General features: G+C 37.7%; 1 protein-coding gene and 1 long non-coding RNA gene across 2 annotated transcripts in view; both read left to right on the plus strand.

The window, feature by feature from the left end:
- The window catches only part of LOC133523840 (uncharacterized), a 65,409-nt gene extending 42,076 nt beyond the window's left edge, over window positions 1-23,333 (plus strand). Inside the window, exon 2 of the long non-coding RNA XR_009800288.1 lies at window positions 22,233-23,333. This is a non-coding gene — a long non-coding RNA (uncharacterized LOC133523840). The remainder of the gene's footprint in view (window positions 1-22,232) is intronic.
- LOC133523839 (keratin, type II cytoskeletal 1-like) lies at window positions 16,917-19,904 on the plus strand. The gene is made up of 2 exons (XM_061859588.1): window positions 16,917-18,655; window positions 18,888-19,904. Exons 1-2 carry the CDS (start codon window positions 17,699-17,701, stop codon window positions 18,891-18,893), a joined length of 963 nt encoding a protein of 320 aa, XP_061715572.1. The 5' UTR covers window positions 16,917-17,698; the 3' UTR covers window positions 18,894-19,904.
- Window positions 23,334-25,405: the final 2,072 nt, after the last annotated feature.

A 25,405-nucleotide genomic window follows, 5' to 3' on the forward strand; every position in this document is an offset into this window, starting at 1 on the left:
GATTCCGTGACTGTAAAAACCCGACCAGAAATATATAATCATTCTCAAGAGGGCGCTGTTATTCTCATATACGTGCAGTCTTATATGTATAGCTACTGCCAAGTTTGTGCAAAGTTAGCGTGGCCAGAGTAGAGTCTAAAGCCGACCACTGACTAATAGTCCGCCGTTCGGAACTGTAAAATTTTTGTTCGAACTGACAGGCCGATATCGTCCGGCGGCCTGTTAGTCAGTGATCGGCTTAACATTCTATTTCGTTGCTGTCACGCTACCACTCAGGCTTTTTTTGTATATTTTGAGTAAACTATCTCTGTGAATCTAATTACGCCTTTATTGGAGAAAAATAATAAGAGCTTGAAATTTGTGAACTTCGATGTTCGCGGTAGGCTCCTTAGAACACATTTTATCACCTTCCAAATGTCACCTTTACACGGGCTAAAATAATTCGTCCAGGAGTATCGCGACAAAAGGACTAAATAAAGGTTTTTATTGGTAAAATGAGAAGAGGTTACAGGTGGGCGGTAGCCATGGCAACCGTTATGGCGGTCGTAAATAGGGTTGGTATGAATGAACTCGAGTCTTTCGAGTCTAAAGCCCTATTTAGACGGTTTATGTATAGGTTGAGGAGGAAAGTTGAGGTGAATGATTATTCACCCAGCTACACAGAGTCAAATTACAACAGAGTATAATTGAATGGAGATTCGAGGCAAGGAGTCGGAGGGGGAGACCAAGGAGAACTTACATAGATCAAATAAAGGAGAGACTCAGCGTCGTGTCGTATCGGGCTGTCAAGGGGAAGGCAGAGGACCGACACACATGGAATTCGCTCCACCGACAAGAGTCTAATTCTTAAACATATGATGATGATGACACAGAGTACCTACTAATCTCAAAACAGTATTGAATGAATGAATCAGTGAATGTCACTGAAGCGCACAATATGAAGTAAATAAAAAATTAAAGAGAAGAAATTTTTTCGTCCATCTTGCAGTTGGCGATTTAACTTGCAATCGATACGAAATAATAATACTCATTTCAAAAACTCGCTGTCATTATATGAGTTTGTTGTTGTGTGCGTGACATCAACTCTCGTGCCCATACCTATGTAGATGGCGTCATACGCGAAGACGCCTGCCTGTACTCGTAATGCCATGTTATCAAAGGTTAGATTTGACAAATCTGCGCGTTATCTTGGATGACACCAACTATTCATTTTCGTCATCTAATGAATTATTATTATTATATTATTATTTATTGTATGTCTTTCCCATCACGGAACAATGGTGTTCCGGACCTTTGGGAGGCGTGCGCGGAGCCGAAGCCAACACGTAGAGGCCCTTTTGACACTTTAATGAAATGTAAGGGGTACACCTAGCGGATGTTGCCCTTGCCCGTGTCATGGGACGCACGCAGAGGCAGCACCCGCCAGGGTGTAAGGACTATTTCAGGGTTGATGGAATCTAAAATGAACTGGGCTATTGGGTGAAAGCGATGGACTAAATACTGGGCTATGGGATAAAAAACCGGACGCCTGCCTAATAAAACGGTATTCAATTTTATTTCCGGCCGACGGTGACTCGCCCCCACAAGATGGGCCCCCACAAAAAGCGACATCTAGGATGGCTCAAGGGCAACACCGGTGTGAGCGGCTCAGGGGTGTCGAGAGGTGTACGCCGCTTTCTACCCAGTGGCTGCGAGCAGCCACTGTGCCAACTCGCGTCTTATGCAATTTTTCACTTCCACCCCTGAAGCTTATAGCTCTAACGACTCCACTCTGGCCACATTATTTATTATTATTATTATATTATTTATTATAACGAGCCCATTGTGTCCCACTGCTGGGCAAAGGCCTCCCCCCTCTTCTTCCACTCATCCCGGTTTTGAGCAACGACCGACCAGTCCCTCAAAAAGGAGTCTAAGTTATCCCGCCATCGCCGACGAGGTCTGCCAGATCCCCGGTTTGACTCGTGGGGCACCCAATCCGTGGTTATCTTGGCCCACAAGTCATTCGGCATGCGGCAGACATGCCCAGCCCAGTCCCACTTTAACTTGGCCACTTTTCGAGCTACATCTATAATCTGAGTTTTAGAGCGCAGCGTGGTGTTCCGGATGCGATCCCTTAGTTTAACACCTAATATGCTGCGCTCCATGGCTCTCTGGCAAACCCCGAGTTTGGACTTCTGAGCTTCTGTCAAAGACCAAGTCTGAGCACCGTAAGTGAGGACTGGAAGTATGCACATGTCCATGAGCCTACGTTTGAGTGACAGAGGTAGGTCTCCCTTCATGAGGTTTTTCATAGACCAATAGCTCTTCCATGCGTTCTCGGTCCGTCTGTCGACCTCTTTTTCTTGTCGCGCCTGGAAAGAGACTATTTGGCCCAAATAAAGGTATTCATGGACATATGCAATGTGCTCTCCGTTTACCTCAATCTTACGTTTTGTGCCGTTAGACATGACTTTGGTCTTTGACATGTTCATCTTCAGTCCGACCTCGAGGCTTGCGTTGCTAAGGTCTTCTAGCATATGATGTAGCTCGGATGCTGTTGAGGAAAACAGGACTATATCATCGGCGAAGCGAAGGTTGGTTAACCTTTTCTCGCCGACAACCAGCCCCTTGTCTTCCCAGCGCGGCGCAAGCTTTCGGAAGACATGTTCCAATGTGCTGGTGAAAAGTTTCGGCGATAGCGGATCTCCTTGTTTCACTCCCCTTTGTACTTCGAAGGACGGGCCAGAAGACTGTAATTTTATGGCGGCTGTACTGTGTTTGTATATTGTGCTTAGAAGTTCGATGTACTTGGGGTCTATTTCTTGGTGACGCAGAGCTGTGAAGATGGCATGGTGCGATATGCTGTCGAACGCTTTTGTATAATCTACGAACGCTAAGTAGAGGGGGAGGTTATGTTCGTAGCATTTTTCGATAACTTGGTTTAACGTGTGCAGGTGGTCGGTGGTAGACAAGCCGGGGCGGAATCCCGCTTGTTCGGGTGGTTGGTGCAGATCCAGCTGGCCCGAAATGCGGCTTTCCATTATTTTTATAAATATTTTGTAAAGATGGGAGACAAGGCTAATGGGGCGATAATTACCTATATCAGCCTTGTCGCCCTTCTTATGCAACAGGATTATGTTTGAGTGGCACATATTTTTTGGAAAAGATTGAGTTTCTATAATTTTGATAAATAATTTACAAATGTGTGGAATTAATGATGGCTCCCCAACTCGCAATGTTTCAGTTGTGACGCTATCCTCACCCGCGCTTCTACTGTACTTCATTTTTTTAAGTGCCAGGTGCACATCGTGCTCTGTAATTGGTGGGATGGTGCTGAAACTAACGTCTTCGATTGGTGGATCTTGAGTTCGGAGGGGATCAGAGTAAAGAGCCTTATAATATTCGGTAGCAATATTCAAAATTACATTCCTGTCTCCCTGCTTAGTTCCTCTGCTGTCTCTCAAGCTAGTTACCCAGCTTTGCCCCTGTGATGCACCTTTTTTTGCGGCCTTGAGCGATTTGTTTTTTGTTAGGGCTATTTCTACCAGTTTTGTATTATGGTGTCTGATATCTGCACGGATGCTACGTTTTACCATTTTATCTTTTGCTCTATATTCTGGACTATTCGTTTCGAAGTGTAAAGACTGTCTCTCATCTATAAGTTTGATTGTTTTTTCGGTTAGTTTTTTATGTTTGTTTTTGGTTGCTTTTATTTTATTGCTGGCCTTTCTAATACTTCCTTTCTTTCTTTTCTTTCTAATACTGTTAATTATATCTGACTATCTACGTTATCTTCTTTAAAAAAATTTTCTTTAAAGGTTTTAAAATTTCAACTCACAGAAAAACAGAATTTAACCTTAATTCAAACTTATGCACCGACAACAACCCACCCGGACGAAAAAGTTGAAGAGTTCTATGACCTATTAAATAAAGCTAGCGATGAGCACCGTGCTACGTACAACCTGATTCTTGGCGACTTCAACGCTAAGATAGGGAAAAGGCAACCACTGGATGACACCAAAACAGTCGGGCCTCATGGTCTTGGAGACCGAAACGAGAGGGGCTCTCGTCTCATCCAGTTTGCCTTTGGAAGAAACATGCAAATTTCCAATAGTTATTTTTTCAAAAAACTTCACCGAAGGTGGACCTAGTTATCGCCGAATTCCCGCACTAGAAATGAAATAGACTATGTAATTGCATCCAATAACCAAATTGTCAAAAACATCCAAACAATAAACAATATAAAATTGAGCTCCGATCATCGACCACTCCGTGCCATATTAATTTTCAACAAGTCGATTTATCGCAAGCAACTGATTTTAAAAACTAAAATAAGGAGACATGACAAAGATACACTCATAGTGCACAAACAAAAATTTAATTTAGAATTGAATAACTATTTTGATGTATTGGAAAACCATCTAATGAATATTCATACAATAACTTCGTCTTTCTAAATTGCTAACTTGTTCTTAACTGCTAATTTCTGGCCAAAAATGTACAAACCAAATTGATTTAGGTGTAGGAATTTACCTACTTTGATTTTATTTATAATTTTAGATGTTTACTGCTGTGTTTGAAAACACATTTTGTTCAATGGTACCTACTAATTAGGTCTTAAAATTCTCAGGCATGTCTTTAAGAATCTCAAATTCCTATTCCGTTTTGTAACTACGGCACTTGAATTTTAAAAACCCATTATGTAGCTGTTGCACAAAATACTATTAGATGGCAGGTGTAACGTGCACTGTCCTGTGAGTCGAGTCTTAAAGTTCGGACTCAAAAGACTCGAGTCTTAGCCAACACTAGTCGTAAAAATGAACATTAACGCGATGTAGCCTTTCAGTGCCAAATGAGGAATGTCTTTCCAAATAGACCAATTCTGTTCTTATCTGTGTTTCTAAATTGTATCTTAAGGCGTCGTAAATATGGTATAGTTTCGAGTATCACAGAGATTCGTAGTTGACTGTTTATTTCCTATTGCTTTAGAAATCTGTCTAATGTTTGAAGGTGTTGTTCGTAAGGAATATGCTCGTTCCTACTTCAATATTACGTATTATTCTTTATTCCTTATATTTTCGTCTTTACTTTATTCGTTATTTTTTTTGATTATGACAATAATTCGCTTTCTAGAATAAAGAAATAAAAATAATCACCACTTAATCATCAGTCATACAATCATACAATGACGACCGGTCTGGCCTAGTGGGTAATAGTGACCCTACCTATGAAGCTAATGTCCCGGGTTCAAATCCTGGTAAGGGCATTTTGTTGTGTGATGACCACGAATATTTGATGCTGAGTCATGGGTGTTTCCTATTTATTTAAGTATTCATAAAGATCTACCTATACAAGCGTTATTGAACTTACTGTGGGACTTAGTCAATTTGTGTAATAATATCGTATAATATTTATATTTATTTACAATAAAATTACAGTGTTGTTGTTTTTTTAAAGAGGGCAATGAGTATGCATAAAATACCTCCTTAACTTTGTGGTTAACAACAATTTATATTTAAATCTTGACAAAATCAAGATAAAATAAAATATACATTATTATATTATACCTACAAAATAAAAAATCTCATTTCTATCTAAAAAGATAGAAAAGTCTCACACGGGAGAAAACGTTTTTCATACATTGAAAGGGGCCTACAGGTTCCCTCTCCAACTAATATGATTTTAATAAGTAGGTCTCAAGGAATTCAGTACCCCTAGTGTAAATTTATTCGATAGTGAAACGTGACGTACGCGTTTGCGTTAAGTATCATTTTGTATGGGATTTTGAGTTTCTATACGTCCCGCTTCACGCGCTGTTTCTAAATCTCTATCGGATAAATTTACACTATAATCAAATACAAATTCTAGACATACATAAACTTAGGATTAATATTTTATTATTAACTATAAAGAAAGTATTTGGACCGAGGATTTCGTAGCTTAAATAATCTGCTAATGGATGATATTGATTGTAATAACCTTAGAAAATAGGAAATTGTAAAAACCTTAGGAATGAAAATAAACCTCCAAATTTTAGATAAAGTTATTTATTCTAACATTGATGAAAATTATAATTGAACTGGACAGCCGTTGTTCCAACCACGAGTTGGCATTTGATTAGTGTCTGCGTGAACTCAATCGCGTTCCCTGTCTATCGCACCAATCCACCAGTGCGAGTGAGATGGACAGCGATCGATTTACGCAGGCGCTAACTCGTGGTACGGATCTTTTCACAGAATTAAGCCTAACAATTATGTAATTTTCTTTCAGGAAAATTCATTTATCATTCCAGTGATAATGTTATTTCGGAATCTGTGGTTATCTCCATTTACTTCTCGAGTTGCGAATAGAATAAACCGTATTAGATTTGGCGTACAATATCTTGTTTCTAATTCATGCCATTGAATATGTATTCATGTTTAGGCTTATATCAAAACAATTAATATAAGCACACTTCTACACTTTCTATATTGTATTACTGGAATATGGCGTAGCATAATCTCATCATTGTTACCCAGTACAGAGTAGTAAGCCAGGGTTAAAAATTATAAAACTTTATATCTCATTTGAACTAAGAAGACGTGGAACTATAAACTGAAAATAGATGTCTAATATTAGATAAAAAGTGACCAAGCCTTATTATACACCGTGTTTTTATTTAATTCCGTTAACTCCGGGATATGGTTAAGTACGTTTAAGAAAATTAAGTGGCATAGTTAATCTGCAAAATGAAAAATATATGCTATATATAAATGTAATCATTTAATTTAACCAAACAATTGAAAACTGTGACATATCAATGTCATTTCGAACATCGATCGTCCGAGATAGTACTTACGTTTAGTAGCAAATGTATACACTCGTACTAAACACAAATCAATATGCAAACAGGCCCTAAGGTAAGTGTATACGCTTGTAAGGGCCTTATAAGATAAAAATAAATTATTGATTATCTTCGAAATGGAGTTAATTAGAATACTGGTGTCTTTGAGAAAGTTACTTAATTTAAGCTCAGAAATGCACCCTTGAAATTAACGGAATAAACACGGTGTATAATAGCTAAATCAGGACTAGCTCTTCGTATATATCTGTCAGAAGGCATTTAGCTTTATTACAAAGGATTTGCGACATGTAAAAAATGCGGAAAATCCAATAAAGAACTGAACCTGACAATGTGTTCCGACGTGCCCACAGACTACCTACTAGAGCAAAAATACGTCGCCAAACTATTTGTAGGATTTTTTTACTAACACGTCTTTTACACAATTTTTTTTTATTTTATTTGTAGAATATCGTACAAAATAATATTAAAACAAATCATTTTTAACTAAAACAAAACGTAATATTCAAAATATTATCTTTTAGCTTTGATAAACAATAACAAACGTTTGTTGAAATTATCAACAATATAAAAACATTATATTATTAACTAGAAAGAAAATTCCCAGGTTGTTTCTCTCAAATACGGAGTGTCAAGGTTTGGTGTAAACATGAGTCATCTAGTAGCCAAATGATCTGTGGAAGTGTCAGCAAAAAGTAAAGAAAGAAAGCTGCGTATGTGTTTTTATTGAAAAGCTGACAATGGTTTTGGATTCCTTTGGTGACGTCATAAAAAAGCTCCTAAATAGCACAATAGACCTGAGTTATGGATAAAAATATTTATTAGTCTCTTGTCAGATTAACCGGTTTAGAACAATAAAACCGGTTTCTTTCCATGTGCGTAAACACACTTCGAATAAACTAAACTAACTAAAGTTCTCAAAACGTTTGCGTTCTTATCTAAGTTCGGAGTAAAACCAAAATAAACCGGTATTTACCGGTATTTTTAAAACCGGTACCGAGCCTTGTCTAGTACCCACAGCGCAAGCCTTATTGAGCTTACTGTGGGACTAGGATCTGCGAAGGTATGATTGTCGTAGGAAATTTATTATTCATTTATTTCTTGGAACAAAATCACCTACTTAATCTTGCAAATAGTTACTATCTAAAATATCTATTTCTATCTTTGCAATTAGGGGAGACCGAGGTGAGTTGATATCTCGCCAACTATAGATGCTAGAATTATGACCACAAAGAAAGAAATGGTAAATTTTCCTGGTGGTCTAGGTGTTTTTTATCATTTATTTGGACCTATCAACGGTTTTAAGTAAATTTCATGTTTTTTTTTTTAATTAAAAGTACAATATCGGGAAAGTACAACGTCGGGAATATAAAGGGGGAAATAGATTGAAACTGTTTTAACTCACCGCGTTTTACCTACTTAAGCTAAGAACTGTCCAATGTAAAGTGAACTGTAAACTGCTAAAGAATTAATTTCCTCGACCGTCAAATATGCTGTATCTATTCTGAATGGTAAATAGTTAGTCATTTTTTTTCTTTTTTTTTAACTATATTGCACGATATAAAAATTTACAAATGGCGGACTTAATGCCTTAAGGCATTCTCTAGCAGTCAACCATTGGGTCAAATAGAAACTTGCAGTTAGGGCAGGATTGTACACAATGAGAGGGAATATGAAACACAAATCAAGTTATTCTCAGCAATATAACAATATTCTATATAAACGTAGAAGTCCTGACTGACTGACTCACTTAAATCAACGCCCAGGCCAAACCGTTGGACCTAGAGAGCTGAATTTTTTCAAATAGGTATTTTTTATAACGTTAGTATCCACTAAGAAGGGGTTTTTCAAAATTCATCCCCTAAGAGGATGAAATGAGGGTCCAAATTTAATTTTAAGGTAGGAATTCGAAACTTCGTAAAACGATAAATTATTAAAATACAGTAACACTGTTACTGTCCATATGTAAAAAAATAAAGGTTAAATAAAGAATAATACCTAATAAATAACAGAGTTATGAACAAAAAAGTTAAATTTGTTTCAACTCTCCCAGGTCTCCCCTACTACTCTACGTAGCTGTGTGTGTAATCACCTCAACTCACCTGCCGACCTTTACCTTTTAAGCGTAACGCAAACATACAAATGTTTCCATTAGTAATATCAATCATATATAGACAGTGTCATATATGGACCCGGGTACGTCCTTAAACTACGTCCAAAAGAGAGGTATGGGCATTGTGAATGTCATCTCGCTTTGTGTGGTAGGGCACAGCACAGCGGATGTTATTCCAGATCTACAGCAGAGCCCAACTGGGGAAGTACCTCCACCTTACAGAAAACCGCAGCCAAATAACACTAGCCCCTACTCATAGTGATGTGTTCTTGCCGGTGAGTAAGGTTGCCAGAGCTCAACGAGGAGTGGGGTTTAGGGTCGGCAACGCGCATGTAACTCCTCTGGAGTTGCAGGCGTACATAGGCTGCGGAGGCTGCTTACCATCAGGCGGGCCGTATGCCTATTTGCCACCGACGTAGCATAAAAAAAAAGTGTCAGTCACGATGACGCGTGCCTTGATTCAATAATATCATGTTATCAAAGGTTATATTTGACGAAGCTGCACGTCATCATGAATGTGACGAAATATAAGGAGGCTTGAAATAACATTGACTAAAACAGTATTGACGCAAGTCAAAACCTGTCATTCAAAGATGACGTCTCCATTTAAAATGGATGAAGACCAATTCGAATATTTACTTATGTTGTATGTAGTTGTGACGTGTTCGAATAGACATTTGTTTTGTTTGTGTGTGTCTTTTAAACATGTATTGTCTATTAGAACACGTCACAACTACATACAACAGGTGACTTACTTAAGTTTTTTACCTATATCAAAATGATAATCGTATAAATTTGTTTTCATTCGCGTGTGAATTATGTTCGTACTTGTTCATGTATTGGCGCGAGCGAGACGCAAGAGTAAATGATAACAAAATTACATCGTGTTAAGTTCAAATTGACCTCATGGTCATCGATTCTTCCGAGGGTTACGTGACTGTCTCCATTGATTGGTCAGAAGCCATTACGAGGAATGGACGTTTATCTATGCTGACACGCGATTGGCTAGAATTATTAAGCTACGTTTAACTTAATACTTGATGAATTTATTGTTTGAGTACTATAAAAATGTATGTAGCATCAAATTTACCATTGAATTGTGCATTCATGACCGGTCTGGCCTAGTGGCCCATTGTCCTGGGTTCAAATCCCGGAAAGGGCATGTATTTGTGTGTTGAGGACATTTATTTGTTCCTGAGTCATAATAAATAGGTAATAATAAATATTATGGGACATTATTACACAAATTGATTAAGTCCCACAGTAAGCTCAATAAGGCTTGTATTGAGGGTACTTAGACAACGATATGTATATTATAAATATTTATAAATGCTTAAATACATAGAAAACACCCATGACTTAGATTTGAATACGGGACCATCGGCTTCATAGGCAGGGTCACTATCCACTAGGCCAGATCGGTCGTCATAGGTATTTTATATGTATTTAAGTATTTGTATATTATGTATATCGTTGTCTGAGTACCCAAAACACAAGCCTTATTTAGCTTACCGTGGGACTTAGTCAATCTGTGTAAGAATGTTACATAATATTTATTTATTTACTATCAAATAAATTACTACGTTTTCTTTTTCGTAACAAAATAGGGTTTTTATAAATTTGATACTTATTCAACGATTTAACTTTAAAAAATGAAGACTTTATGCTGCCTTAGAATGAAAAGTAAGTAAATAAAAAAAAAAAAAATTGCTGTTTATTTTTAGGGTTCCGTACCTGAAAAGGAAAAAATGGAATCCTTATAGGATCACTTTGTTGCCCGTCCGTTTATCTGTCTGTCAAGACCCTTTATCTCGAGAACGCGTGGAGGTATCGAGTTGAAATTAAAATCATATACCTAAGTATATCTAAATCTGCAGTCCCTTGTAGCTGTAAAAAAGTCAATCTTCTCAGTTAGAGTAAGAAAACGTATAATACGACAGTCTCAGGAGAATCAAAATTTATAGGGTATATCCCATTGACCTAGAACTAAATTTAGCACACGAAGGGGTATAGACGCTTAACAGACTGGATCCGATTCATACATCGCTCCGACGTTTGAGCGAGACGACGCTATGCCCGTATTATAGCGACATCCCGCTCGTGCGAATCCCGCTCGCGACGTGCGAATCGAATCCAGTGTGCTAATCGTCTTAGGACCGGTACAGACGGACTGCAACTCGACTGCAACTTGTATGGGAACTGCACGTCGACGTTGCAGTTGGAGTGCAGTCGTCATGCAGTTCCCATACAAGTTGCAATCGAGTTGCAGTCCGTCTGTACCGGCCCTTAGAATTGCGTGAAAATAGTTTCCTTCATGTCACTATCCAGAAGAAAAAGGGAACTACGTTTATATGGAGGAGCGGATTCTCCTTTGGTTTTAAATAAAAACATTTCTACTTTAAGATAGATTAAAATCACCCCATTACGAAACCCGACCAGCCATTAACGGTAACACCGAGTACGCCATTACAAAAATAGGTTTATGATCAATTAAAGCTGTTTACTAGTTCATTTCCTGTCTTGAATGTGAGCGAACCAAGTAGTGGGAACGTTGACTGGAAGAGATCCCATACAGGGATAAGTTCGCCTTTGTTGTATTTAATTTACTCTGTAACTGTGTTTTTCGTGTTTTTATTTCTATGTACAATAAAGTATATACATACATACATAGACAAGATGCCAATTGTTTACGCTCCGTATTGTGTTAAACAAAAATTTACGAACAAGTGTTAATTTTAACACGAGTTCGTTATTCTTGTACTACCCGTGGGACACACAATGTTTATCATGACACTTGTGGGGAAACGAAATTGTAAGCGAAATGATTATTAAATACAGTGACATTTCAAACTTTCGTCCGCCATATTGTCATATTTGACAGGTTACGCAGCAGCTTACGTGAGCAAATAACTCGCGAATGCGAAGCGGCGCGGCGCGGGTGAATCAATCCTTTGATACCTATTGAAGTGTCCTACTGGCCGATCTCGTTGCAAACGCGAATGCCGTGGGCCGCCGCGCCGCGCCGCTTCGCGTTTGCGAGTTGTTCGCTCACGTAAGCCGCTGCGTTAGGCATCAAAGACCTATTCGGAATTCAGCCACGATTGAAAATTGTGTAACCATATTTTAAACGGCTAGAGTCAGAGCAAACGTCGTCATTACGAGCAAAAAAAAAATGTTTATGTTTATTAATTATATTCTGTATATTGGTCACGACCTCACATCGGCCCCAATCATGAAACAATAAATATAAACATTCTACATATCTCTATATCGATTAATGTTACATATAAGTAAATTCATTTATTGACAAGTTAATAAAAAAAAATATAAGTAAGACAATTAACTAAACTAAAACTACTATATAAAACTAAAAATCTAAATCTAAAATGGGCCCCCGTGGCAAGGTACCGAGGATGCTGGCAGCATTTCCTCGCTGGATCGCTATGCTCAAGCGTTGGGCGAGGAAGCAGCCAGCTCTCTTATCCCCGGTCCCATCCACCAGCCGTTTCGCCAATTGCCGGTATAGGCCCTGCGCTGCGGGGCCCCACGGACCAAGAGTCTCGACTCCAAATGCAACAAAGTTGTAGTTGGTGTCGAGACTCCCGTATTTGCGCTTTTTGAGGGCCTCTGCCGCTTCCGCCGCCGCGCCGGCTTTGTGTGTAGTACCGTGGAGGTGGGAAGGTGCCAGAGTGTCAACACAAGTTGCGTCCCACACGAGCACACGTCCCATCCTCCACGGAATCAAAGACATCCCGTCTGGTCTCTTGCCATCGTCTCTGGCAATACCGGCAGGCTCCAGTATAGCCGGAACGTTGACGGTGGTAAGTGACCGACGGATTATGTCGTTAAGTGCAGCGTGGCGCGAAAGGCGACCCGCGCTACGTTGGCAAGCAAGTCCGTGGCGTCCCAGTTGGTCCACCTCAAAGCCACAGGAGCATTTGTGCGGTGCGCAGATTGGGGCCCCTAAGCGTAGCCCCATTGCCAATCGGAGTGTTTCGGAGTCTAGGTGGGTACCAATATTGGGCGATGGGTAGGCATTCAGCCAGTGGCCTGCCTCTCTGCAGCCGACAGCCAACAGCCGGGCTCGCTCAGCTCCTGCGCTGCTATTTAGGAGGGAGGTATATGTTAATTTGTTTACAACATCGTCCCACCCCCTTTGTGAACATGGGTTGTGTGGAATGTTTTGCCCCGGGCAGGCAGACAGCCAGGCATTTCTAGCGTCATCCAAGCCTGAGATCTCGTAGTTTGTGGGCGGAGCCCTTATGATTTTTCCTACGAGGCCAGCAGAGCTGTGGACAGACGATAGAAATGCGGGTAGCGAAACACTCGAAATTTTGCGCACTCCGAGCCCGCCGTATCGGACGGGCAGGGATGCTTGGAGCCAAGATTGTTCGGTGAGCTTTAAATTTAATATAATTTCCAAGTGGGTTTGAACTAAGGAGTCGATAGGCGTCAGTAAATTTGGATGTTTCCAGAAGGGGCTACACCGAAGCATGTATGTTAATTTTGACACGAAAAGACAGAATTTAAGGATAAAAAAGGCCGAATGGGGGCTAATTTCTAGTAGACGATCGGCGCAATTTTCGAAATTAGCTATGATATTGTTAATAAAGTCAGGAAAAGAATCATCAAAAATTGGTGTCCCTAGGAGGCTAAGAGTCTCTTTTGTAACAGGTTTTATATTTGGTGCTAAGAGATTAAATTTATTGGTAATATCTAAGTGGTTAATGGATGTATCGTGAATATAAAGTTCACATTTGTTATAATTTAGATCTAGGCCAATGGATTCAAATTTTGTTTTGAGGGTCGAAAGGTCAGAAAGTACAGTGTCTATGTTTCCTCCTAGGGTGCCGTCGTCCAAATACAAAACTGACAAACCCTTAAATTCCTGTAGGTACATATCTATGTTCAACATAAAATAATTTATACACCGTGTTTTTTTTGATTTGCGTTAATTTCGAGGGTGCATTCCTTAGCTTAAATTAAGTAACTTTCTCAAAGACACCGATATTCTAATTAACTCCATTTCGGAGATAATCAATCATTAATTTTTATCTTATAAGGCCCTTACGAGCGTGTACAGTTGCCTTAGGGCCTGTTTACTTATTGATTAGTGCGAGTTCATACATTTGCTACTAAACGTAAGTACTATCTCGGACGATCGACGTTCGAAATGACATTGATATGTCACAGTTTTCAATTGTTTGGTTGAGTTAAATGTAATGCCCGTGTTACAACAACGCTATATGCAACATTTAGTTACCTACTTTTTATAAAAATAAAAATAGTAAAAAAAAAAACAAAAAAAAATATTTTTTTTGTAAATTAACTATGCCATTTAGTTTCCTTAAACGTACTTACAGATACCCCGAAGTTAACGAAATTCAATAAAAACACGGTGTATAGTGTTAATGGAAAATGAGGACTATGTATGTATGAAGAAGCAGGCGCGCGCGGTTTACTTTCCTCTTAAGCAGGAAATTACATGATTGGCAGATAAATAAGAATCGTGTCACATACACGACATAGTTGTTGATTTTCCCTCTTCGCTCCTTGGAGTTAATATCCTGAATGTGTATGTAAACATTATTTTTTTATCAAGCCGGTATGCCTGCAAATGATTACCCAATTTTTAGGGTTCCGTAGTTAACTACCCTTATAGTTTCTTTGTCCGTTTGTCTGTCTGCTCGTGGCTTTGCCCCGTGATCTTTAGTACTAAAGGGTACTGATTACCAGTTCGCCGGACGATATCGGCCTGTAAGTTATTTGCGATTGTCAGCTTTTGGCAATAACTGACGAAGTGGGCCCCTTAAGTCTGTTATCCGATATGCATTTCTATCCTCACCACTTAGATGGTTGGCAGTCCTCATCTGTGCGTTTTTCCAGGAACTTTCTGCCTCGCACAGCTAAACTGTGGAATGAACTGTCGCCTGCGGTATTTCCGGACCGATACGACCTTCAAACCTTCAAGAAAAGAGCGTACTCCCATCTTAAAGTGCTGTTGCAGGTGTCTATGGGCGGCGGTAATCGCTTACCATCAGGTGATCCGTCTGCTCGTTTGCCTCCTCTACCATAAAAAAAATGCATTGCCCTTTACTAGGAGTAATGTTAGAAGAACTTGAGCATTTAACAGAGTTACTAGAGTCTGATAATTAAATTCGTTTTGAATTCGTATTATAAACAATCGTGATACAATAAAGAGCTTTTCAATAGAGTACTGTGTTTAGGCAACGAAGCTTGCTGAGTTGCCTAAGTAAAGTACGAGATTGAAAAGCTTGATTATATCACTATTATGTACACACAGATGACTGGTCTATGTGTATACAATATTTTTCTACGAGTAATGTAAAAGAATACTTTTTTTTTACTATAAAACCTAAATAATCAATGAAAATTGGCTTTCCCCTTCAGTCTTTTCTATGGGAGTCGTGGATCTTGATATGAGGTTAAATAAAAATAAAAAATAAAATATTATAGGACATTATTACACAAATTGACTAAGTCCCACTGTAAGTCCAATAAGGCTTTTGTTGAGGGTACTTAGACAACGATATATATAATATATAAATATTTATAAATACTTAAATACATAGAAAACACCCATGACTCAGGAACAAATATCCATGCTCATCACACGAATAAATGCCCTTACCAGGATTTGAACCCGGGACCTTCGGCTTCATAGGCAGGGTTACTACCCACTAGGGCAGACCGGTCTTTGATAAATAATAATTATGTCTTTAATAAATGGACTTTTTTGATGTATTTGAAGTGTAAAAAATTAGGTTTCAATTTAACCCTTTGAACGCTTTATGTCATAAACACAAACATCACTCAAACCCCAAGCTCCCGGGCGCAAGGGAGCTAATGTAACCTTTCTCGAAAGTGTAAAGGTTACTTTGACAGCATCATAACACCTATAGGTACGGAAGGTGGAGGTAAGGAAATAAATCTCCATGTACCAAAAAGTGTCATCAAAAAACCTTAAATAGGTGGCGCTACAATACCTAGAGTACTTGAACAAAAAAATCAAATCATAGACAGCGCACTTCACTCCGTCAATAGCGCCTAGGTTCTTAGCTACTCTAGCGCTACTCTGGAAAGATTTGGAACTATTATTTATAGCTGACAGCTGGACACTTTTGCAACAGTTCTACCATAAGAGTTGTCACTCCTCTTAATTCCACACTCCATACCTATAGGTGTCCTTGGCGCTGTGGGCATGACTAGTAAGGACGTCTTTTGGTGTTCTTGGCGTTCAATAGGTTAAAGTACGTATTCCACAATAGATCGATGGCTCAACTAAAAGGTACATATTAAGCAAATCATAAAAATGCAAAAACAAAGTGAGGGTATCACAAGACTCTATAATAGAGAAAAGTGTTACCGATACATCCGTTCTCTGCCGATACAATAACTGGCTTAAGCCAAATTTCACGTGCCAGTACATTGAACTTTTAAGTTGGTACGATCAACCGGGGTGAATACGGATGGCTGGGGTGAATAGAGTTAAAACATAAAACGTGATTTTTTACACAATTTCTTAAAAAATACCAACATAAATTGTGTCATTCGATAGAAAATAATAGTACATTTTCTATGATTCCATTTCTGTGGGTAGTTATGAAGTAATTGTCAGGTAAATCAATTACTCAAAGTTAACTGGAAGAGATACCTGAAAAGGATAAGTTCACCTACAAAGATGAACTTATCCTTTTCCTAAAAATTGGGTAATCAGTAAAACACTTTATTGTACAAAAAGGAAAGGACACCCATCATTAGTACAAACTAATGATGTGTGTCCTTTCCTTTTTGTACAATAAAGTGTTTTACTACTACTAAATCACATTTTACAGCCATTTCTATTCAACTCGGCTGACGGTATCTGATATTGGTTACCTATTCGGTTGTATTTCTGCGTATTTATTAGCAATACAAGTCGCTATATGTATGCAGTCAATAAAACCATCCAGGAATTAGAATTGCCTGCCTATTTCCACGAATTTTTACTAGCAAAGAAATAAATATTTGAGAACAATAAATAATCAATCTTGGTTCGTTGACCAAAACTAAGCAGGCATCTCGCTAGTTTCTTCCTAGAACGTCCAGAATGTGGAATGAGTTACCTCCTAATGTGTTTCCTTTGCGTTACGACATAGGATTCTCCAAGAAGCGGATATTTATTTTAGGGTTCTCAAGGCTCCTGTGATGTTGCTTATGTCCATGGGCGACGATGACTGCTTCCCATCAGGCGGTTCGTCTGCTCGTTTGCTGCCTATTACATAAAAAAAAACTAGCCCCAAAAGTATCAAAGAAAATGACGATTAATGATTATATAGTTATTAAATTTGATATTTTGCACTGTAGCATGTTGTGTACACTTGTTTTGGATCTCGTGCTAGTTTTTAAGCCATAACATGCCATTGTATGTTTCTCACAATATTGTACGATATCTGTTTAGTAAGGTCACCCAGGGTGTTAAAAAGGCAACTCAAACATCCCTCGATGACAGATGTCATAATGACATTTTTATCTGTACGATTTTCTTTCCCCTTCCACCATGACTTGATTAACGCAAATGCGCTTTGTACAATTAAATAAGATTATTATTAATAAAACAAGTGTCGTGTATAAAAACATCTTTAATTTAGAAGAAAAACCTGCGCCCCATAACATATTTCGTTAGTTATGGGCCCAGATATCGTTATTGCGTAAGAAAAGGGGAACTAAAATACGGCGTCAGTACAAAAGAAGAACACAAGATGGCGAAAGATAACTTAAATAATCGATATAATATTCAACAATTTAGTGGTGACGGCTTTAACAATTGGTCTTTTAGAATTAAAAGTATTTTGAAGGAAAATTTGTGCCTGGAGGCGATACAAACTGTGAAATATGCTGAAAATAAAGATAACGAGAAAATGGAAGCGCGAGCGCAAGCCATCTTGATTGCCGCTGTGGCGGACAGTCATTTAGAATATGTAAGAGAGGAGACAGCATACGCGATGTTCAAAAATTTAGAAGAATGTTTTAAAGAAAAAGGAATAAGAAGTAAATTGTTTTTAAGAAGACAACTAAGTGACATAAAATATAAAGATACAACATCGTTAAAAGAATACTTTACAAAAATACAGGAAATATGCACACAACTGGAAGAAGCCGGATCAGAACTGTCAGAGGAAGAAAAAATTAATTATGTACTTTTATCAATGCCCAAATCTTATGAATCAATAGTTACAGCTTTGGAAACCATTGGGGATTTGAAACTAAACACAGTGAAGGATAGATTATTGGCTGAGGAGGAGAAACAGAAAAAATTTAATGAATATCAGGCAAGTCAAGTACAGTCAAATGCTTTCAATTGCTTTACATGTGGTAAGCCTGGCCATAAAAAGTTTCAATGCAGACAAAGTCATGGATATGGATTTAATCAAGGATATGGACGAGGCGAATGGAGCCATGGATATGGATTTAATCAAGGACATGGACGCGGTGGATGGAGCCAAGGATATGGATTTAATCAAGGACATGGACGAGGTGGATGGAACCAAGGAAGAGGCTTTTATCAAGGACGTGGACAGAATGGATCATACAGAGGAACAGGATTTAACCAAGGACGTGGTCGTGGCAGCCAAGTGAGAAGTAGAGGATCGAGCCAAGGACGGAGTACCAACTATGTTGAAGATAATGATGAAAAGACGGCATTCTTCTGTGGAAATGTAAGTGGTGAACCAGATTTAAAATTTTATGTAGATTCAGGGTGCTCAGATCATTTAGTATACTCTCTAGACCATTTCACTCAATATATTGAATTGAAAGTGCCAAGAAAAATTGCAGTTGCTAAAAATAGTATAACTTTAGAAGCTTGTGGAATAGGAAATATAGAAGTAGTGTTCAAAGTGGGCAAAACTGAAAACAAATGTATAATAAAAAATGTGTATTATGTTCCAGATGTAAGAAAAAATTTATTATCAGTGTCTAAAATGGAAAGTGTCGGGTTGAGGATTGAATTTGCTAATGGAAAGGTACGAGTATATAAACATAATTATTTAATCATGATTGGAAATAAAGAGGGAACACTATACACAGTTGAATGCAAAATAAATGTAAATTCGTGCCAGTTAACAAATACAGTAGATACAAATTTATGGCACAGACGTTATTGTCACTTAGGCTCACAAAATTTAGATTTACTTGTACGTAAAAATCTGGTAGATGGTTTATCTGAATTAAAAAATAAATTTGTAAGTGACAGTTTATGTGAAGCATGTATTTTAGGGAAAAGTCGTAGACAGCCGTTTAATAAATTAGGGACTAGAGCTAAGAAACCTTTAGAATTATTACATTCTGATGTCTGCGGACCTATAACACCTGTGACTTGGGACGGTAACAAATATTTTGTAACATTCATAGACGATTATACTCACTTTACGATGGTGTTCTTAATAAGAAATAAATCTGAAGTTTTCAAAAAGTTTGAAACATATTATAATACAGTAACAAAACATTTTAATTCAAATTTGTTGAAGCTGAGAATCGATAATGGCCGTGAATATCTTTCAGATGAATTTAGGGAGTTTTGTAATAGGAATGGAATTGTCATGCAGCATACAGTACCATACAATCCTGAAATGAATGGAGTCGCAGAGAAAATGAATAATACCCTTATGGACAAAGCAAGGACTAGTCTAATAGACTCTGGCATGAAGAAAGAATTTTGGGGTGAAGCAATCTTGTTCGCAACATATGTAACAAATAGAAGTCCAGTTTCAGGAAGAGAGAAAACACCATGTGAGCTATGGGAAGGACGCAAACCTGATGTATCAAACTTGAGAGTTTTTGGATGTGCTGCTTATAATCATGTGCCAAAAGAACTGAGAAGGAAACTTGACAACAAAAGTAAGAAGATGATTATGATTGGATACAACATAGGAGGGTATAAACTTTTTGATGAAGAAAAACAAACAACAGTGACAGCTAGAAATGTAGTTTTTGATGAGAGAGCTATAAAATCGGACAAAACAATTAGCATTCCGGATTATGATACCTTGGAAGAGACAGAAGACAAAACGGCACAGGAAAATGAGGATTTGAAAATAGAATTGGCAGAAAATAAGGAGGAAGAATTTTCAAATACAGAAACATCAAATAATATACAAGAAAATAAACCAGAAAAAGAAGAGAGAAGCAATCAAAGAGGAAGAGAGAAAAGAAAAATTCAAAAACCAAAATGGCAAGAAGATTATGTACTTGATTTAGAAGAAAATAATGATGAAGCATTGTTTGCTCTACTTAGCAGTTACCATGAAGATGTGCCAATGACATATAATGATATTCAAGAAAGAGAAGACAAAAGTGACTGGGAAAAGGCCGTAATTGAAGAACTGAAAGTATTGGAGGAAAGTGAAACTTTTGAGATAGTACCAAGACGAAATGAAAAATTGTTAGATGCAAAATGGGTGTTTACAAGAAAGGATACAGGAAATAATATGATCTGTAAAGCAAGACTAGTAGTTCGCGGTTACCAACAGCAAGAGAAATTTGAAGATGTATATTCACCGGTTTTAAGACTACAGACACTTCGGACATTGTTATCAGTTGCTGCCAGGAGAGATTACCATATTCATCAGATGGATGTGAAAGGAGCGTTTTTATATGGAAGAATAGATGAGGATGTGTATCTTAAACCTCCAGAGGGAATGAATATACAGGATGGATATGTATTAAAGCTTAAAAAATCTTTATACGGTTTGAAAAAGTCACCAAAATATTGGTATGAAAAATTTAATGAGACAATTATTTCATATGGGTTTAAAAGATCAGATAATGACTATTGCTTATTTACTAAGGGAAACATATACTTACTTTTATATGTAGATGATTTATTGATCCTCAGCGATAACTTAAAAGATGTAGAGTCAGTAAAAAACTTTTTGAAAACTAAATTCCGAATGAAAGACATGGGAAATGATAATTTAATGTATTTAGGTATATCTATTAAAAAACATTCCGAAGGCATCTCAATAGACCAATCTAAATATTTACAAAGTGTACTGAAAAAATTCAATATGGAAAATTGTAAGGGTTGTGATACACCAATGGACATTAACTTTAGATTTGATGAAAATGAAACTGTTGATATGACATATGAACATAAATGTAGATCATTAATAGGATCACTTATGTATGCAACTGTTGGCTCTAGGCCAGATTTAGCAGCTTCGGTGTATTATCTAAGTAGATTTCAATCTAAGCCCAATGCAGGGTTATGGCGTGCTTTGAAACGATTACTGAGATATGTTAGAAAAACTGTAAATTTTTCTTTACTATATACTAAAGATGAATCAAGTGTACCTTTCGTAGGATATGCAGATGCTGATTTTGCTAGAACTGATGACAGGAAATCAACATCTGGATATTTTTTTAAAGTATTTAATAATAGTGTAGTCTGGAGATCAAGGAAGCAGACTACAGTTACACTAAGTACAACAGAGGCTGAATTTGTAGCTCTGTGTGAAGCGATTATGGAAGCTTCTTTTATGTTGAAACTATTAGCTGATTTAAATATAAAAATTAGTAATGTAACAATTTATGAGGACAATCAAAGCACAATTAAAGCTATTAAAAATACAGACCAGAAAAGATTAAAGCATATTGATGTGAAGTATAACTATATTAAGCAAAAGGTTGAACAAAATATTGTCAAAATAGAATACATTAGTACTAAAGATCAGCTAGCAGATGTTTTTACCAAACCTTTAGGTAAAACTATTTTTGTGAAACTTGTAAACAAACTTGGTCTCATATCGAGGAATGATTGCGTTGAGGAAGAGTGTTAAAAAGGCAACTCAAACATCCCTCGATGACAGATGTCATAATGACATTTTTATCTGTACGATTTTCTTTCCCCTTCCACCATGACTTGATTAACGCAAATGCGCTTTGTACAATTAAATAAGATTATTATTAATAAAACAAGTGTCGTGTATAAAAACATCTTTAATTTAGAAGAAAAACCTGCGCCCCATAACATATTTCGTTACGGGGCTATTACAATCATGGGGCCAATGTGGCAAATTGACTCTAAAAATACAAGAAGTAATGAGCTAGCTTCTTCTATTCATGACATACTTTCATCAGTCATTATCATTCTCATTATTACTCACTTCTTAAGAGGCTGTCAATACCTAAAGCGCGCACACTGTCTATTTGTATCGGAGTAAATGAGATAGCACTGCCGCATGTTACTGGGCCTGGGCAAGGATATAATAAGAAAAATATTTAAATAAAAAAAAGTGGATTATTAGTGTAATATTTTACTCAACCACGGTTTAGATATAAATGTTTTGAAATTGTGATTTTAATTGCAGACCCATAAGTCTAAACAATAAAGACATAAAACCGTCTAATTGTGATTTTAAGACCAATCTTTGCAATTATTTTCTATCGAGCCGATTTCGTTCAATCATGTATCGAGTACAACCACGGTCTTTGAAATATAATTAATATGAACATATATTTTTCTTACTTGACTAAAACAAATAGTCTTTCTTAAAAAACTGTTTAAGTAACATCAATTTCAAGGACATTGGGTGTTGACAGCCTCTTAAGAGTGCATTTGCTCCATAGTTGCAACTGTCCCATAGTTGCAATTACCCCACAGTTGCAATTGTCCCGGCTGACCTTATACCTAATAAAGTAAAATAAAATAAAATCCAAAACGGGTAACTTCTGGTTTTACAAATAAACTCGCCTTTTCCTATCTTGTTTCGCTTTAAACTTTATGTTACTGAACAAATAATCCTGCTCCGAAGTTGGTAACAGCACTTCATTAAATTTCGAGAATATTAATTGCTTTTAGGTTTTACAAGTCGAGAATTTGGGACACCGACTGTGTATTTTAGAAACAAGGTATCTATTACCTAAATATCAACACAGACCCGGACTTGTGAATGCCATCTCGCTTTGTGTGGTAGGGCGGATGTCATTCCAGATGTAGAGCAGAGCCCAACTGGAGAAGTACCCATAGTGTTGTGTTTCTGACGGTGAGTAAGGTTGCAAGAGGTCAACGGGCTCCGTAGCGTATCGTAGCTATCTCTCTCTATCACTCTTCCATATTAGTGCGACAGAGACAGTTGCGTTTCGTTCGCTACGAAGCGTTAAGAGGCTGTCAATACCTAAAGCGCGCACACTGTCTATTTGTATCGGAGTAAATGAGATAGCACTGTCGCATGTTACTGGGCCTGGGCAAGGGAATAATAAGAAAAATATTTAAATAAAAAAGTGGATTATTAGTGTAATATTTTACTCAACCACGGTTTAGATATAAATGTTTTGAAATTGTGATATTAATTGCAGACCCATAAGTCAAAACAATAAAGACATAAAACCGTTTAATTGTGATTTTAAGACCAATCTTTGCAATTATTTTCTATCGAGCCGATTTCGTTCAATCGTGTATCGAGTACAACCACGGTCTTTGAAATATAATTAATATGAACATATATTTTTCTTTCTTGACTAAAACCAATAGTCTTTCTTAAAAAAACTGTTTAAGTAACATCAATTTCAAGGACATTGGGTGTTGACAGCCTCTTAACGAATGGCATCTTGTCTACGCGCTCTGGGCAGCCACGTTAGCCTACTGCAGACTGGGGACTTCACACACACCAATCAATATTATGTTATAAATATTCTTATTTGAAAACACTACAAGCGAATCTTACCAACAATAAAATCTAGATGGATCGCCCTCATAAACCTTTGGTATGTGCGTGACGTAAGCGTACAAAGATGATTTTACTGCATTCTCAACGCGAATGTACTATAGGCTATTATAATATTATTATAATTGTAAAAGCGGGGGTTGACGGCTGCTAAAAGGGAAACATTGTAGATAGAGGTTAGTCATAAGTAAACTTGGAAAATAAACACCTTAGGTTTATTTGATGTCGAGCTTTTGGTGTACGAAAAACACATCGTATTTATTCACGTGCCTTTATACTATTAAGTAAACACGCAGTTGATGTTTTCGACAACATGTTATCATGTTATAATATTTGATGACGCGTCACATATTTGTAAGTAATTTTCTTTAAACGTTGATTTGAGTGATTATATATTATATTTAGGTAGTCTACTGAAGTAGACCACATTTCTTTATTAGGTTACCTAAAGAAAATGCTTGGAAATAAAGAAAAAGTTACTGTCTCGAACTCGTGACTTGGGGTACCAGCCCATCGCTTTGCCTACTCAGCACGGTAGCTTAATGTATATACTCCTACCTAACTCGTTCAAAAAGGGCACTCGTTACTTTTGGAAGATTGACTATGAAAATAAACGAAGAGTCTCAAATAGAATAATGCTAAAATATAAATAATATATCTCAAACCCTTATATACAATCCCTATAAACATTTCAATAGCGCGATGTAGAAATCGCCGCTCCCGGTACAGCGCCATCTCGCGTCATATTTAGTAAACAATGCTTATAAATAAAGGGAAATTGGAAAAACTTACTATGTCGAGCGTGACCAGATCTTTCCACCATATCCTTCATCTTCGGGTAGGTCTACCGAGACTTAGATACCATCCCCGCCAGACTGAGTATTCGCATACGTACGACCGTAGAGTACTTTATTTATAAGCATTATGGTATCGTTTGCAGATATTACTTAATACAAAATTAATTTTATATAAAGAAAAGTGGTAAAGTGAGTGCAAACCTTTACTTGAGGTTTTTAAAGAGTTCCATCCTTCACGATATGGAAAAGAAAGGTCTTCATATTTCTTGGATAGACGATTTCAAAGTCGGGGAAATGGAAACAAGATCAATAATTTAACTAATACATATATACAGAAGGTACGTAACTGAACGTAAAGCAATTCAACGAACCCGGAAGGCTGCTTGCACTCTTAGTGCTTGAGGAAGGAGACCTAGTTCTCCGAAAATGTCCGCGAGGGACTAAAACTAGGTGAGTATACAACGTAAATCAATTACTTAAACCCGTTAACGTTTACGAATAGGTCATACTGCGCATGCGCAACTTTTACTATGGGGCCAACCCCGAAATCGCGAAAAAGAATTCGACTCCCCAAAGGACAGCTCAACATCAGACCAGCAAAATGTTTTTTTATACTACGTCGGTGGCAAACATACGGCCTGCCTGATGGTAAGCAGTCTCCGTAGCCTATGTACGTCTGCAACTCCAGAGGAGTTACATGCGTGTTGCCGACCCTAACCCCATCCCCCTCGTTGAGCTCTGGCAACCTTACTCACCGACAGGAACACAACACTATGAGTAGGGTCTAGTGTTATTTGGCTGCGGTTTTCTGTAAGGTGGAGGTACTTCCCCAGTTGGGCTCTGCTCTAGATCTGGAATGACATCCGCTGTGCTGTGCCCTACCACACAAGGCGAGATGACATTCACAAATGCCCATACCTCTCTTTTGGACGTAGTTTAAGGACAT

This window comes from Cydia pomonella, chromosome 12, assembly GCF_033807575.1.
Source record: "Cydia pomonella isolate Wapato2018A chromosome 12, ilCydPomo1, whole genome shotgun sequence".
Taxonomy (NCBI): Eukaryota; Metazoa; Arthropoda; class Insecta; order Lepidoptera; family Tortricidae; genus Cydia; species Cydia pomonella.

Excerpts from the sequence above, each read along its gene's own strand:
- LOC133523839 (XM_061859588.1), top strand. The coding sequence starts at position 17,699 with ATGGCGAAAGATAACTTAAATAATCGATATAATATTCAACAATTTAGT.